The 18,245-nt window shown below is 31.0% G+C and overlaps 3 protein-coding genes across 5 annotated transcripts in view; 2 read left to right on the top strand and 1 right to left on the bottom strand.

Annotated features, from left to right (window-relative positions):
• LOC105216729 (protein tweety-2) overlaps positions 1-14,676 on the top strand; it is a 161,344-nt gene extending 146,668 nt beyond the window's left edge. Inside the window, 4 exon segments of the mRNA XM_054230858.1 lie at positions 3,803-3,921; positions 4,033-4,305; positions 4,723-5,217; positions 12,717-14,676. Coding sequence (XP_054086833.1) covers positions 3,803-3,921; positions 4,033-4,305; positions 4,723-5,217; positions 12,717-14,658 — 2,829 coding nt within the window. The 3' untranslated portion in view covers positions 14,659-14,676.
• Positions 1-18,245, bottom strand: part of LOC105216730 (uncharacterized) — a 230,424-nt gene that overhangs the window by 205,987 nt on the left and 6,192 nt on the right. The window lies entirely within an intron of this gene.
• LOC114804505 (pre-mRNA-splicing factor 38B) lies at positions 14,828-16,733 on the top strand. Its single transcript, XM_029043171.2, has one exon. It carries the CDS (start codon positions 14,833-14,835, stop codon positions 15,499-15,501), a length of 669 nt encoding a protein of 222 aa, XP_028899004.1. The 5' UTR covers positions 14,828-14,832; the 3' UTR covers positions 15,502-16,733.

Genomic DNA, 18,245 nt, shown 5'->3' on the forward strand with positions numbered 1-18,245 from the left:
AAAATTGAAACTAGCTGCGTTGCCAAGGAGTGTCCTGTCTGAGCTGCCAAAAGCAGAATATAAATTAAATGACTTTAGTGGAAAATAGGCGTGTGCAATAACAATCATAGTACTGCGTTGCATTTAACAAAAAATGTCTACAAAGTTAATCCTTTGAGATTTTAGCTTGAAAAGTGTAAATTTTGTGATTTTCGGAAGTGTTAACAGCCAAAGAAGGCTGATTATATAAGAATGATTTGGAGAGAATCGGATAGATCGACGACTATCTCCTGTTATGGTTCCTAAAAACACCGACAAATGTCTGAGAATTGTCAAAACAAGTATATAAAATGAAAGACCTACTTTCTATTGTTGTTGTAACAGAACAAAATATTCCCAAGTCTTGGCTACAGAACTTAGGACTTGTGGTTCTAGAGTTCCCAATTAAAGTGGAAATTATAGAAGGCTTTTTAGAGGTGCAAAACTTTTAAACTAGTTTTCCAAGACTTTGTATTGACTGTATCTCAGTCCTTCCTTGATATTCACCTTAAAAGTACAAGTTTTCGAATACCAGATGGAAAAGCTCGGGGAACCTATCGAGAGTTGGTTTTTCCAACAATCAAGGCATTCAGCCGACTTGAAGTTATTTACACTGGGCTGAGAGAAAAAGCTCTGGAAAGCTTTAGAAGTTCCAGATCGCTATGAGGTGCAAATAATCAGTGAATCGAGCGGAGAATACGCTGAACTTATCGAGAGTTGGACTATCCAACAACCCGAGCTTTCAACCGACTTAAAGGAACCATTTGGTGACCAAACTTTTCAAGAAACAACCGAGTTATTAACTCTGGACTGACGAGAAAAAGCTCTGGAAGACTTCAGAAGATCCAAATCGCTTATGAGGACCAAATAATCAGTGAATCGAGCTAAAAAATGCGCGGAATCCAACGAGAATTGGTTTAACCAAAAACCAGAGCTTTCAGCGGACTGAAAGTAACCATATAGTGACCAAATTTTTCGAGAAACTACTGAGTAATCAACACTGAGTTCGAGAAAAAGAGAAGGCTTTAGTTGATCCTGACCGCTTTTGAGGAGTAAATAATCAGTGAATCGAGTGAAAAATTCGAGGAACCTATTAAGATTTGGTTTATCCAACAAATAGAGCTTTCAGCCGACTAAAAGGAACCATTTGGTGAACAAGATTTTTGAAAAACTACCAAGTTATAAACACTGAGCTGACGAGAAAAAGCTCTGGAAGACTTTAGATAATCCTAATCGCTTAAAAAGAGCAACTAATCAGTGAATTCGTGGATTCTATCGATAGTTGGGTTATCCAACAACAAGAGCTTTCAGCCGACTGAAAGTGACCATTTTCTGACACTTTTCGAGAAACTACCGAGTAATTAACACTGAGTTGACGAGAAAAAGCTCTGGAAAGCTTTAGAAGTTCCAGATCGCTTATGATGAGTAAATAATAAGAGAATCAGGTGGCAAAAAAATGAGCAGAGCAGCTCATCCTTCTCATATATGTACATTCTTTGTGAGCTATTCAAAGTGAGCTATGAGCTTTCAATCATCAACGGTTAAATTAGTCGACCAAAAAGTAAAGATCAACTTTTTACAATTTCTGCTTGGCGGTAAGCTGCTAGATACCGTTCTCACACTCCTACTGGTGTAGGAATGTACGCGCTCTCTCCTTTAACTCATCTCACGCCGCACGCACACAGTTGAAGAGGCCGAATGTTGCCGTCACTTGACAGCGCCGCAAACGCAACCGTTTAATTTGCCACTTTTGATTAACTTCATCAGCGCGAAAACGTGCCGTTGTTGATTGCAGACGTCCACAGATAAGCGAGCTGTATGCGTGTGCGGTGGAGAGCGAGAGAATGCTGGGAAGGAGATTTTGAGAAATGCAAGCAAACGCAGCAATTGAAGTATGCGTTCAAGATGCGGCTCACAATGATGGAGGAGAAGGGAGAGAAGGAGGTGGCAAACGGCGAATTGCAGTAAAATTTACAATGCGTTGCAACTACCTTCGTACATTATGGCGCGTCAGCGTACGTTAGAATGTTTAACGCTTGAATTGCGAGAACCCTCCTTCATTGTAACGTTTTCGTGCTGTCTTATGCCACCTACACCGACTCACACTATACGCAAGCGATTGTCTTGTCTTCCCTTATTTCTACGCTGCTCTTACGTCGTAATTCTCTAAATAGTGCGACGTGCCGCATTCGCCTGCAGTTGACATTTTCGCAGCAACAAATTTGCACATAAGTATATTTTACGAGAAAATGCATCCCTGCGTAGGGAAAATAGAAAAATAGAAGCCTCGTGGCGTGAATATCCAGCTGTGCCAGGCTGCTTTCATGACGACGGCAACCATGTTAGCATTGCTGATACTATGCTATGGGGTTGGCAATGTGCCATTATATGTGTGCTGTGCAACAATACGATTTTGAAGCATATTTTTCAGCGCAATTCATCGAATTGGCAGAAAGTTGGTAGCATTAAATTCGTGCATGTTTTATGCTGTTTGTTGACACATAATATTACAAAAATTTAAATATATATAGATATTTGTATAAAACTCTAGTATTGGAAATTTAAATTTTAAAAATATTTTTTTAATATAAAAAATTATATTTTTTTATAAAACAAATTACAAAAAATTTAGAAAGTTTTCAGTATTTCTTATAGTTTTTTCCTATTAAGTGCAATATTATTTTCATTATTTTTACCGCCGTACTTATGATTTTAAGTCGTTACGCCCAAGTGTAGGCAACATTTTTGTTAAAGAAGCGAGCACAACTGTGTTTAAAAAATAATTTTTTCATAGAAAATATGGGAAACATCTTACGTTATTCGTCATAAAAAAATACACAACGAATATAAAAAATATGAAAAAAAAATTTTAAAAAGTTTTCAATATATTAAAAAAAAATTTCAAAAAATTTGAAGAAAAATAAAAAGATGAACTATGATATACCAAGTAAGTTTATGATATTTTTCGTTTTTCAGTTCTTTGATACACCCAAATGTATGCAACATTTTTGTTAAAGAAGCTAGTACAACTAAATTTGAGGAATTTTTTTTATAGAAAATATGTGAAAATTCTTACGGAATATTCCTAATAAAATATGTACAAAACAAAAATGAAAAATATGAATAAAATCCAATTTTTTTATCTATTTCGGCTTTACAGTTGTTTGATTTGTTTTTGTCAGTGATATAATTTACTCTCTCTCTCTATTTGTCGTGTTTTTAATAAAAAAATATCAATGCGCCAAAATGTAGGCAACATTTTTAAACAGTTATTGGTATATAGAGATTATACGCAATAAAAATTATTAAAAAAAATCAGCGAAAAATCGCGGAACCCAATTTTATCAAGTAGGAAAATAAATTCTTAACACAAATTTTAAATCAAAATTTCATCGAAAAATCATAAAAAAATGTCTGAGAATCATTTTTATATAATTTTTTTAGCTTTAAAAAATTAGATACTCCAATGTCTTCAATTTGGCTTGAATTTACTTTGAAATACGTTTTTTTCTTTATTTCGAATATTATATTTTATTTAATATTATTATTTTATTAATTTTTATTTTTATTATTATTTTTATTTATTTTATTTTAATTTATTTATATTAATTTAAATTATGTTATTTATTATTTTGAATTAATTTCGATTTTTTTTTTAATTTATAAAATTTACATTTAAAATTGCTTTTTCTAATTATTCACGTTTATAGCCTTGTTTGTTTAACACCACGCATCGCTTTAAAACCCACTAATATCCTCTCTCTTTTACATTATCTCATTACAGCGCAGTCCATATGTGTATTTTCTCAATTGCGGTACATTGCGTAATCGTTTCATATTGCGTTTGAACGAGTCACGTGATTTGGTGGAACGTGCGCGTGACTCCATTTATCTAATACAACGGTAAGTGAAAGAAAATTTACTGTTATTTTACTTAAAGTCAACAAAAACCGTTATGTAGCACGTTTATAATAAACGCTCTCTCTCTCTCTCTCTAATACTTTTTCTCTTCAGCATGAGCCAAGAGACGTATCCCCGCATCGATGTGCACAAAACGCTCGAGGCCATGGAGAATGATCTCGAGGAGACAAAACGTAATTTGACTGTACTCTCGGCAACGCTCGATCGTCGTGCCATCGATCGGCATTATGCCGATGCCTTGCACGGCCTCTGCAGTGGCGGTCTACTCGGTTTGAGCTTGATGATGGTCGCCGGACTATTGACATCGTTTCTGCTCACCATTTTGGTGTATGCCGATTCGCATGCTTGGATCTACTTGAGCAAACGGTAAGTGCAAAAAAGTGCCAATAAGGCTGATAAAACGAATTTAATGGACACGCTTGTGTAAATAGTTTTTTGTTCTAACTTTTTTTGAATTTTTCTACACTTTTTAAAACTATTTTCAAACATTAACTCCTGTTTTTTGAACGCTTTTTGCGTGTGTACAATTTTCAAATATCTTTGCTCTCATTTACGCTCTTTCTCTTCACACACTGTTTGCAATAATTTAATTGCTATATTTTTACGAAATCTCTCTCTTACTCTATATTTATCTAAATTTCTCTCTATTTTGAACTCTCTCTCTCTCTTTCTAACTCTAACTTTATCTTTCTAACTTTAAATATCTCTCTCCCCCAACCAATTTCTCTCTTTATGTGTGTGTGTTTATTTGTTTTCTTTCACGCTCTCTCTCGCTCGCTTTAGACCCAGCTCACTGCATATTGATAAGTCTGAAACCACGCCGCTTTTCCCATCGAACGCACCGAGCGCTAGCATTTCACCCACCGCACCACTGCATACGGGCACCATGAATCGCACACTACCGCACCATCAGCAATCGGCAACGCATGGCTTAGGCGCTAGCACTGGCGTTGGCGGCATTGGCAGCAGCGGTACGCTTGGCTCACATCGCAATGGCACCGCTGGAATGAGAACAGGGTTCGTCGCTACATCATCATCTACAACTACAACAACCACACTACAATACAACAATCATCCACATAGAACTAACGCTAACGCTGGCATTGGTGGTGGTGGTGGTGTTGGTATTGTCAACAGCAAAAACACTGGCACCGCCATCGGCATGGTCGGCACAGCTGCCGGCATAATGGGCGGCCGTCTGACAGCTGGCGGCAGTGCCGGTGGGAAGGCATCACCATCGCCACCGCCGGGCTATGATGTTGTGGTGCATGGCACAAGGCATGGTTTTTATTGATTTCATTTTATTTTTTTTTATTATTTTTCATTTTCATTTGTATTATTTTTTTTTTTTTTGGCTTTTTGTCCACTTAACTAGCGCTTGATTGCATTATTTCCATTATCACTCGAATGGCATTTATTATAATTATTTTGAGTCGGAGTATTTACTTAATTTTTTAGGCATTTAAAGTTTTTATATTTTCATATGAAATATTTGCCGCGTAAACAGTTGATTTATATTTGCTTAGTGTGTAATTAAATTTTGCGATTTTTTTTTAATTTTTTTCTATTTTACCACAATAAATAACGTTTAAATTCTCGCTCGGGGATCTGAGCTTAACTGTCAAATATTTTATTTGCATAGAATTATTATTATTGCTTTTCATTTAACGAAAAAATAATTTTGACTTTTTTTTGAATATTTTTTATTTTATTTTTAAAGAAATTAAAAAAATTCGACTTCAGCAAAATTAAATCAACACAGCTATTTACAATATATTTTTATTAAAAATATTATTAAATATATATAGAATTTTCTTTCAACTTTTATCTTTATTTTATGAAAATCGCACTTTATAATTAAACAATATATATATTTGAATAAAGAATTAATTATATTTGTGTAAAAGTTTTTTTTTTGTTCTGTATGGGAATTTCTGTTAAATTTATTTTAATATTGGTTAATATTATTTAATTTTTTTTAATAAATATATTTATTTAAACTAAACATTTTTTAAATGGTTTTTAGAAAATATTTTTTATACATTTTTTAATGTTTAATTTATTTTGATTTTGATTTTATTAAAGTATAGGAATTTCTTTTGAATTCATCTTAGAACATTTTTTTTTTTTAATTTTTTTGGATATGTAATTTTTTAGTAATTATTTTTTATGAAATTTATTATTTGAAATTTATTATAAATTTATTTAAAAAAAAAAGATTATTATTTTTTTTAATTATTTAATATTTTTATGAATATTTTAATTTTGATCATTAAATTTTTTAATAATTTTATTCGAGTAATTTTTATAGCATAGCATAATAAATAAAATTAATTAAAAAAATGATTTTATTACGAAAATTATTTTAAATTCATCTTAATATTGATCAATAAATTTTTTTTAATTGTAAAATTTTTTTGTATATGTAATTTTCTAGTAATTATTTTGTATGAAATTTATTATTTGAAATTGATTATAAATTTATTTAAAAAAAAAAAAGATTATTATTTTTTTTAATTATTTAATATTTTTTTGAATATTTTAATTTTATCATTAAATTTTTTAATAATTTTATGCGAGTAATTTTTATAGCATAACATAATAAATAAAATTAATTAAAAAAATTATTTTATTACGAAAATATGTATATATTTATATCTACGAAAATTATTTATTTTTTTTAGTGTTTATTTTTTAAATTTTAAAATATTAAAATTTTAAATAGTTTTTTTTTTTCGAGCAAAAATTATAATAAAATATTAGACATAATTGAATGAAATTAATTTGTTTATGCATCGTAATAACCTTTTCACACAGGAGCTAATTGATCAATTTACCGGTCTCTGCTCGATTAAAACGCTGATTAATAGCCTTTTCACACAAAAGCTAATTGATCAATTAACCTGTCTCTGCTCGATTAACATCGATTTATCATAAAAAAAATCTGCATTACTTTTTAATTGAATTTTAATCGACTTGAAAATGAAATGCAACTCTGCGACAAATACCGTATTTGTAATTACAGTGGAACTTCTCTAACTCGAATATCCACAAAAAAACTTCGAGTTAGAGAGACTTCGAGTTATGGAATTTTCATTAAAACATATAAATTTTCAAAAAGCTGTAAAATATAGATTTATACACTGTTTGGCTCTTGACGTCTGTATCCCATGCCTTTATTACATGATTTATGAAATCTATAAGTGTAATATTATATTATTATTTATTCACCTTCGTACGATATAGAAAGACTCTTTTAAAATTGTTCACTGATAGTAAAATTTTAAATTTTGTATAATGTCCTGGTCGAAAAGTTCGATTTATATGAAATTTTACTTCTATTGCCACTTCAAGAGTTCGAGTTATGGAGAACTTCGAATTAGGGAAGGAAATTTGTATGGAATTTGGCTTCTAAACGCTATTGCCAATTCCAGTGTTCGAGTTATGGAGATCTTCGAGTTATAGAAGTTCGAGTTATGGAAGTTCCAATGTATATATACTTTTTTGTCTGCGAGTTTTTGTTCACGCTACACGACGGTAGATGGCGCTGCTAAAAATACCAACTACTTATGAAAAGCAAAAACAAATATGTATAACAGCTGCTCGATTATCGAGTAGCCGGCAGTATGAAGGGCAAAAACTGGGTTTTCAATTAAAATTTTAATTGTTTAATTAATTTGGCTGTGTGAAAAGGCTATAAGCGAACTATATTTTAAGTGGTTATTAAATTAATTTTTTATTTTAATGAATTTTGAAAAAAAATATTTTTTTTAATTATTTAGATTTTTAAATTATTTAATATTTTTTTAATATTGTTGTATTTTTTTTAATTTTAATTTGTTCAATTTTGGTTTAAATTTTACTTTTTTTCTTGTCGTTTTAAATAGAACAAAATGATTTTAGTAAATTTCAAAATTTTTTACAAAATTTATATATTTTTTATGGTTAAAAATTTGTTTTAAATTTCGAAAATTATAAATTACGTATTAAAAAAATATGATCAAATTTATTATATTATTGCAACAAATTTAATTGCATTAAATTAAATTTTCTCATTTTATTATAATCATTTTATACAAATCATTAAAATTAAAAACAATAGAATCACGTAGTATATGACATATTTCAAATTAGATTAGGTTTTGTCAGTTTATTTTTCACATTGCACCAATTTATTATAATAAATATGTATGTATGTAAATATGCAAATACAGCAAGCACAGTTACACAAATATTTGTTTTTACGCAACATTTCACAACATTTTACGCATAATTAGCATAATTTTGCATAAAACATATTCATAATTTTCAAATTGATGCAATTTCGCGCATTTTTTCGTTTTTGTTTTTGTTTTGCAACCACAAATAATATTTGCTTATATTTACAAATACACAGCATTATACGTAGTTTTGTATAAATATATGTGCAAATATTTTTTTATTTGTGCTTATTAACAGCTGTCTATAGAAATTGCGATAAATTAAATTTGCATGGAAGGCTGCCACGGCGTATTAGTAATATCTAAGCACAGGGTGTAGTACAATGTTTACTCTCATATTAGTGACAAATATTTTGCATAAGCGCAGGTAGCTTAAAGCGTATTAAGAGCTGGGATTTTTTATGAATTTAATACTATTTTTTTAACAAATAAATCCAGTTTGTTTTTCAAGTTAAATAAGCAAAACAACAACAAGCATTTGCGCTTAATCACGCTTGAGCATACAACGATTAATTTTCAAAAGCATTATTGTACTTAAACACACATTTGTGTGCTCTACTGTGCGTATACGTAACCTTTTTGCAGTCATATGCAGAGAAAAAATTCGAGGTTACTCATACGCACCAGAGCACTTTCGTTGTGCTTTTGATTAAAATAATTAAATTGAAGAGTCAAAATGTCAAGACAATAAAAACAGAAGTGTTTATATTGTATAATGCTTTAATGAAGGAGGAATTTTGTTTAAAATTTCGACAATGTGTATAAAAAAGTTAATTTTTTCCTCAAAAATTGTCGAAAGAGGAAAAAAAGTTTGCTGAAAAAATTGAAATAAAATTAAAATTCAATTGAAATAAGTAAAATTTAAATTTAAAAAATCAATTTAAAATTTCGGAAATTTTTATAATAAAAGTATTAATTTTTTTACTTAAAAATTGTCAAAATAGGATTTCGAAAGATTTTGTTTTGGCTTTCTTTTAAACATTTATGGATGAAAAAAAATTAAATTAAATTAAAAATAAAATTCAAATTCAAATTCAAATTAAAAGAAAAATTAAATTAAAATTAAAATTAAAATTAAAATTAAAATTAAAATTAAAATTAAAATTAAAATTAAAATTAAAATTAAAATTAAAATTAAAATTAAAATTAAAATTAAAATTAAAATTAAAATTAAAATTAAAATTAAAATTAAAATTAAAATTAAAATTAAAATTAAAATTAAAATTAAAATTAAAATTAAAATTAAAATTAAAAGTAAAATTAAAATTTAATTAAATTTAAATTAAATTTAAATTAAATTTAAATTAAATTTAAATTAAATTTAAATTTAAATTTTTTTATCCAAAAATTATTTTTTATCATTATTATTTTCTAAATAACTTTAAATTAAAATTAAAGGATTTTTTTTTCAAAATTTCAGAAATGTTTATAAAAAAAATTTTTTTTTTCTCAAAAATTTAAATAAATTTAAAAATTTTAAAATATTACAGTTAAGTTTTAAATTTTGTTATCAAGATATTATTTTTAGTATTATTATTTTCTAAATAATTGTTGAAGTAAATTTTAATTTTTTATTTAGATTAAACGTATTTTGTTTAAATTTTCGGAAGTGTTTATAAAAATATAGAAGTAGAAATTCAAAAGATTTAATATTACTTCTTTTTAAAAATGTTTGGATGAGTAACAACTAAAAAAAAATTAATATTAAATTTAAAAAATTAAATTAAATAATTAAATTTAAATTTTAAATTTTTTATCCAAAAAATATTTTTAATATACTTATTTTCTAAATAATTTTTTAACTTAACGAATTTTGTTCAAAATTTCTGAAATTTTTATACAAAAAATTTTAAAATTATTTCTCAAAAATTTTCAAAATAATAATTGAAAAAATTTTATTTTACTTTAAAATTAAATTTCAATTTTTTTTCTCCAAAAATAATTTTTATAACTTATTTTTTAAATAATTTTTTAAGTAAATTTTAATTTTTTTAAACAAAATATTTTTCAATTTAAATTAAACGAATTTTGTTCAAAATTCTGAAATGTTTAAAATTTTTTTTTTAATTATTTCTCAAAAATTTTCAAAATAATAATTCTAAAAATTTTATATTACTTATTTTTAAATTTTTTCAACAAAAAAAAAATTTTTAATCCTTTTTTTTCAAAATAATTTTTGTAATTAATTTGAAATTTTCAATAATTTTTTATTTACAAAAAATTAAAATTAAAAAAAAATCGCAGCTTCAAATTTCCTTCTGTAAAATAATAAATTAAAATTCCTTCCTTAAAGCTTTAATGCATTTAAAATTATAAAAACAAAAAAAAACGGACAAAAAGTCATTTATAATAACGAAGCATATGCATAGTTATGCACTAGCCAGAGAGAGAGACACGCACTATTGTTGTGGCAACTTAAAGTTTACACTTGTAAAAATATTATCATTTCGCAAGCGGATTAACCAAACAGCTGAGGCCAATGAAAAGTTGCAAGCAGCATATGCATAGCGCAAACGCACACATATACACAAACATACATATATACATATATATGTAAATAAGGCTTCAAATCTGTGCATATGTACAATTGCATAATTTTATGCACACACACGCATTACGTAAAGATATTTGCTGTTATGTAGACAAATTCCCGCTACCCATTGTCTCAAGTTAACCACAGTTTGGCGCATAATCAGCAAGCTGCAGTCAGATATAAGATTTTGGTAGTTGGCATATTGCCTATTTAAGGCTTTGTGCGGCCCAAAGCCTATTTTGGGGGGCTTAACTCGCAAAGACGGCTAATTAAGTCTACTCAATTATAATATTAGTAGGAAATTAGTAATTAATTAATATGCAATCAAACAAAGGGGAAATTGTACGGATTCTCGATATATAGCGTTAAATTATAAACAGAAAAATACTAATATATCGTCAGTTAACAATTAAATTTGGAAAATTTCAAAAATTTAGGTTATCCAGTGCTTTCGGATAACATGGATAAGCTATTTTTTTAATTAAATAGTAATAAAACTACTCAATAATTGATATTAACTAAAAAATTTAATTATCCTAAGTATACGGATAACGCGGATAACTCGTGTTCTTACGTTAATACAATAGATACATAATTTATTGTATATACAATTTAGGCAACCGCTTAAAAATTAATTATAATTATACAAGCAAGTATTCGGTCATCTGACATAAATTGAAAGTAGTATCTAGTTGATTTTGTTGGTAAAAATTACTTCAATTCGCATTTAAAGCTTATAAGGATAAGTAATTATTATTTTTTCTATATTAATTAAAATTAAAGATACTTTTAGGCTTATCCGAGTTTTTCGCAGTGTACGGATAAGTCAATATTTAATAATTGTATGATATTTATTGCCATGCGGCTGATTAAGACACTTTTTAAACTTATCCGAGTTATCCGTAGTATACGGATAAGACATATTTTAATGTTTTTATTATATTTATAGTCACACGGCTGTTTAAGACATTTTTGGTGCTTATCTGAGTTATTCGAAGCATATGGATAATATATTTTTTAATGATTTTATGATATTTATAGCCATACGGCTGTTAAAGACAGTTTTGAGTATTATCCGAGTTATCCATGGTATACGGATAAGACATTTTTAAATTATTTATTGATATTTATAGTCATACGGCTGCTTAAGACGCATTTGATGCTTATCCGAGCTATCCGTAGTATACGAATAAGACTTTTTTTAAATATTTTTATTATATTTATAGTCATACGGCTGTTTTAGACACTTTTGGGGCATATCCGAGTTATTCGAAGCACATGGATAATATATTTTTTAATGATTTTATGATAATTACAGTTTTACGACTGTTTAAGACACTTTTGAATATTATACGAGTTATCCATGGTATACGGATAAGACAGTTTTAAATGATTTATTGATATTTATAGTCATACAGCTGTCTAAGACATTTTTTAAACTTATCCGAGTATCCGTAGTATACGAATAAGAATTTTTTTTGCTGATTTTATGATATTTAGTCATAATTTGATACGGATTATACGAAATATATGTGTTATATATTTTTTATGGGTTTTGTTTATTTGATCCAGATTTATTTCTAACACATTTTAAGTTTATCCGAGTTATCCGAAGACTAGATAGCATATATTTAAAGGTCTCTTATAATAGTATAAACTTTTTTTTTACATTTTGGCACCTAAAAAATATTTTAATTAATTAATTCCGCACAAACACGTTATCCGGCTTATGAAAAATTATTTAAGCACCAATATTATTTCTTAAAATTTTTGAAACCATAAAACCACAAATGCATTTACATAGCTACATACAAACAATCATTTCGAATTATCCTATGTATATATACTTAAGTACTCATAAATAACACAACTATTTTGTATATAAATATATGATCGTTATTCTACTAATTATGCTCATATTAAAACCGTTTCACATAGCTAACACTATTACGCAACTCTGCAGCTCCTCTATTGCTTTCACCTCTTCCTCTCTAACTCTTGCTCTTCCTCCGCATTTCCCACAGATCGGGCCATCACACACTCGGCCGTTTACCATCGCATCATCAGCAGAACACATCCGGTTATCTGAGCGGTCCCAATAATGGCAAATACGCTACACTCAGCAAACAGTGTAAGACTCTCGAATCGAGCGATTTTTACTGAGAATCGCTTGCCTGCAACACAAATGCAGGCATCAGCAACACCAACAACGCTAACATACTCGGCAGCAACAACATTAGCAATCACATCAAGTATCAACAACAGCAACAACAACAGCAGACCAACTCATTGAAGAATATTTTCGCTTCGGCTACGTTACCACGTTCGGCTGGCTCCTCCATACGTTCCGTATTGTCCGCACAAGCTGTACATCGTTCCACCGGTAATGGTTTGGATCGTGACGATGATCGTGATCCACGTGACGTCACTAATAACAGTTTCAATCGTTTCGATCCGAAGTATATTAGTATTGGACCGAAGGCGGTGCGCGGCAATAATAATTTGAATATTGTCGCTGCCGCCACAGCAAATAAGTGTGCCACGCTGCGACATGTTGGCCGCTACGGTGGCTCGTTGAAGGGCGCCAGCCCTTCGCCGAATCTGCGCAGCGCCAAGACACCCTCCATTGCGACCGTATCGAAGGATTACTGCCAGCAACCGGACTGCATACCGCAAACCTATACGACCGAAGTGATTGTGCCACATCAGACGCAGCAACAACAACAACAACCGCCACCACCACCAGCACCGCTGCCACCGCCAAAGCCGCGCACCACCAACACATTCACCGAGATACCGGGCACTACGGGTGTGGGCAGTTCATATGCCAAAGAGCAGCAACAGATGTTGATGCAGCAACAACAGTTACAACAATTCCAGCAACAACAACAGCAACAGCAGCAGCAGCAACAACAACAACTGCAACTACAGCAGCAACAACAGCAATTAGCCGCTCTGCAAGCAGCACAGCAACAACAAACACAACTACAAATGCAGCAACAGCAGCCAACGCTGCACCAACAACTGCATCAACACCACCCGCCCACGACACATATACTGCCACCCACGGCGGTCTATAGCATTGAGACGTCGGGCTATCAGCCGCAGACGCAACAGCAGCCGACTGCGGTGCAGACACAGCACATGCAGCAACACATGGTTGTTGCACAACAACAACAGCAGCAACAGCAAGCACCGCCAACAGCGGCACCACGTGAGCCACCGCGACCACCGCCACAGCGTTCACTGAATCCGGCTTCGATAGTCAATCAGCCACTGCCGGAGATACCGCAGCAGGCACAGCAATCGAAAATCTCACCACAACCACTGTGCGCGGCCAATCTGAATCAGTATCGTTCATTGCAACGACCACAAGCACAGAAAATGCAACTGCCCACCGCCGCAATGCCGTCGGCACAACAGCAGCAGCAGCAACCACCATCGTTGCCGCCGAAGAAGAAGGCTTCGCGCGAGATAAGCACTTCGACTGCGGGCGGCACGTTAAATGCCAATCACCTGCAAACTTTGCCGCCGAAATCGGCCAGTTTGCGGCAGCAACAAAACGCAAGCAACGCATACAGTTACGAGCGAGAACGTGAGCGTGAACGCGCCGAACGTCACGAAAGACCCAGGCGCGCCGAAACGCTCGATAATGCGCGCACTGCTGGCAGCAGCATGGCTTTTATTGATCAACAATTCAGCAGTGGCGGCGGCGGCGGCGGCATGAAGAAGCAGCACTCTTATGATTCGTATACGCTGCAGCAACAGCAAGCGCAACGGCATGCGGCTGCAACCACGCCCAACAATAACTATCACGGTGCTATCGGTAGCAAACACCAACAGCAGCAGCAACAACAACAGCAACAATACTTAATTGAGGCACAACAGCAACAGCTGTACTATCGCTCGCTAAAGCGCGGCGGCTCGCATGCCAACAACGATCTCTACTCGGTGACCGAATTGTAGGAGTGTGCCTGCTGCGGTGGCGGCGTGGATGTTGTGCGGCGTACGACAACGTGTCCCACAACAGTTGCGCCACCAGCCGCAGCAGCTGCAGCCGCACAAACGGCTGCTGCACCACCACCCATACCATTGCCGCCGAAGAAGCATCGTTCCGCGGCGAGCGTGAGCACCGCAACAATGACGACGACGCGCGACAGTCAGACAGCCACTGCCAAAATCGCAACAACTGCTGCGACGACAATGACGACTTGTGACGAACACGAATACGATGAATACTGTCCCGAGCAATATGAGGCCCACCATCATCATCATCACGGCTCGGCGCAAGCACAGACGCAGACTCAGTGTGAGCGCGAGCGCGACCGCGACAGAGAACGCGAACGTGATCGTGATCGTGAACGCGAGCGCGAGCGCGACAGAGAACGTGAGCGCGAGCGTGATGCGCATCATCGTCACAGCTCATCACGCGCTGGCGCCGCTGCCCCTTCAGCACTGAAACACCAACGTGCCGCCACATTCGACGTGGCCGATGCGCGTGACTACGAACTGCAACGACTGGGCAATCGACGCTCACAACAGCAACAACAATTGCAGCAACAATTGCAACAGGCAACTGGTGGTGGCGGCAGTAGCGGTAAATATCGCGGCAACGAACATCGTGGTGAGCGTACACACGATCGTGAACGCTCGCGCAGCGATCATCGCATTGCCACCTATGCCTGCGACGACACCGCGCTTTGCGGCAGCAGCAACAACACCGGCGGTCATCATCAAACACATCTCGCCAACGGTGGCATCACACAGTCGAGCAGACAGCAGCGGCGCGAGAAAACGTTCAAAGTATGATTTTTAGAGACGTCATAAAAATTTTCCCCTCCCTCTACGGAAGCGTACGGTAAACATGCGACTGCAGCGGCGGCTTATAGTTGGTAAATTGTTGTTGCGACAATGAAACAACGCGTGGCAGTCCGGCGGCGGCATCCCCATTGGCGGCGACGGCGGACGGCAGTGTTAAGCAACCGCAATGTGAGCGTGTACTTGTGCGTTAAGTGGAGGGCAGTGTGGCAGCAGCGCGGCGGATTTATAATAATAATTGTGTGCAACACACAAAAATTCCCAACAACAAAAAAAAATGAAAACACCAAAAAAGCAAATGAAAATTAGCATTAGTTGTTGTGTTGCCGCTTTTAGCAAAACAAAAACACTTTGTTAGTAAATGATTAGCGCGAAAAATCGGCCACAACCAAATCCTTAACCCTAAATAAGTGTACGAGTATATGTATTATAAAATTGCTATAACTAATTTCAACACTAGCATTGTTGTTGTTGTGTAGTTTAGCTTAGATTGTGTTTTTAAAGAGCAACAGTATGTTTGTATGTATGTTCGTATTTCGAAAACAAGTTGTTTAACGTCTAGAAGTGCGCACAAATAGTTTGTGTAAAATAGTTTTAGCAAACAAAAATGAAAGAACAAAAAACTGAAAACTGAAAACAGACGAAGCGCGTTTAGAATTTGTTTGTTGGCGAAAGCGTGTTTTACAAAATTCAGTTATTGAAATTTTAATTTAATATTTTATTGAAATAATTAAGCATTTATTCTTATTTTTCGCAATATCAAGCATTTATTCTTATTTTTTGTAATATGAAGCATTTATTATATTTTTTTAAATAATTAATAATTTATTCATTTTTCTAGCAACAAAACGTTGTGTTAGTTCAACAAGCAATGATATTTTTTATATTTTTAGTGTTTTTAGGAAATATTTTCAACGTTCCTAAACTGAAATTTATTAAATATTTATTATACTTATTATTACTATTTCAAAATGCATTTAAATATATTTAAAATTTATAAAAGTACTAATTTTGTGCATTTTTATACCAAATGAAAAGAGAGGTGCGTTAAAAATATAAATTCACCATATGTCATAAATAACATTTGTAAACAACTTCAAGTGCTGCCAATAGGTAATAAATAGATGAATATGTTACAGCATACAGTTTAAACTTTAAACTATTGGAGTTAAAATTTTGCATTTGAATTTAAATATTTTTTAATATTAACTCAAATATTAAAAAAAAAAATTTTCAAATAAAAACAATAAATTAAATTTTTTTATTTAAAAAATATTTTTTTTTATGTTTAACTTTTTTTAAATAAAAAATAATAATAATTTAAAATATTACAAAAAAAAATGAAAATGATTAAACGATTTGAATATTAAAAAAATAAAACTTTAAATATTCAATAAAAAAAAATTAAAAAATTTTAATAATTTTAAAATTACAAAAAATATTAAAAAAAATTATATAATTAAACAATTCCAAAATTACAAAATTACAAAAATACGTTAAATTTTTAATAGAACAAAAATACAGTTTTTTAAATTAAAAATTACAAAAATTATTTAAAAATTAAAATGAAAAAAAAATTAATTTTTCAATAAATAAAAATTGTAAAACTAAAAACATTAATATTTTCAAAATTACAAAACTAAAATTGATAGTTATCAATAAAAAATTAATTTGTATTAATATAAATTTATTATATTATATATTTATAAATATTATAATAAATTTTCTTAAAATTTTTTTTATTTTTACTTTTGAAATTATTATTATTTTAATATCTTCAACTTTTGTATTTTCAAAACTTTTTAATTTTTTTGTTTTTGTAATTTTGAAATTATTAATTTTGAATGTTTTTTTATAAATTTTAAATTCTTGTTTTTTAATAATTTTAATTACAAACATATTTCTTACATTTTAATATTATTAAACTTTTATTTAAATTTTAAATTTTATAATTTTATTTTTAATTTTTTTCTTTTTGGTTTTTGTAGTCTTGAAATTATTAATTTTTTTTGAATTTTATTTTACGAATTTTAAATTTTTATTTTTTAATATTTTAATTACATATTTCTTAAATTGTAATAAATTTTTATTTAAATTTTATATTTAGAAAAATAAGCTTTGCAAACACGCTTTCGTCGCCAAACTAAAATTACACCCTGCGAATATAAGTATATGCACAACATACGACACAATTTCACGTTCACGGTCTTGCAACGTTCATTAATTAATTGACTTAAATTATTTATTTAATTAATTAATTAAAAAAAAAAGTAAATTCTGAGCGCAACATAATACTTATGTTGGTTCCAAAATACTATACACATGTTGTTGCAATGAGGAGTTATACATTTTTTCGAATATTATACCGTTATATTTGCCATAAATAGTTGTTGAGTGTTGCCCATTGTATGCATTTGTAATTTATAGGTTATAATTTGCATTTTTAGTTAAAATATACTTTTAAAATAATTTTAATATATAAATTTATAAAAGCAGAATGTCAAATATTTATTTAGGTTATGCTGTAAGTATTGAATGAAAATGTGTAACAAATTAAATTAAGAATTAGTAAACATTTTAACCAAATATACGTTCACGTACTGCGCTTATGAATTTAATAAAAAAATAATAATAAATAAATAAATATATTTTTTCACAACAACAAAAACTTTACGCAGTGCTATTAAAATTTAAGTATTTATGATTTCGGAAATAATATATTAGCAAGTGTTTTT

Source organism: Zeugodacus cucurbitae, chromosome 5, assembly GCF_028554725.1.
Source record: "Zeugodacus cucurbitae isolate PBARC_wt_2022May chromosome 5, idZeuCucr1.2, whole genome shotgun sequence".
Classification (NCBI taxonomy): domain Eukaryota; kingdom Metazoa; phylum Arthropoda; class Insecta; order Diptera; family Tephritidae; genus Zeugodacus; species Zeugodacus cucurbitae.

Bases quoted from the DNA above. Each gene is read 5' to 3' on its own strand.
- LOC114804505 (XM_029043171.2), top strand. From the start codon at position 14,833: ATGACGACGACGCGCGACAGTCAGACAGCCACTGCCAAAATCGCAACA.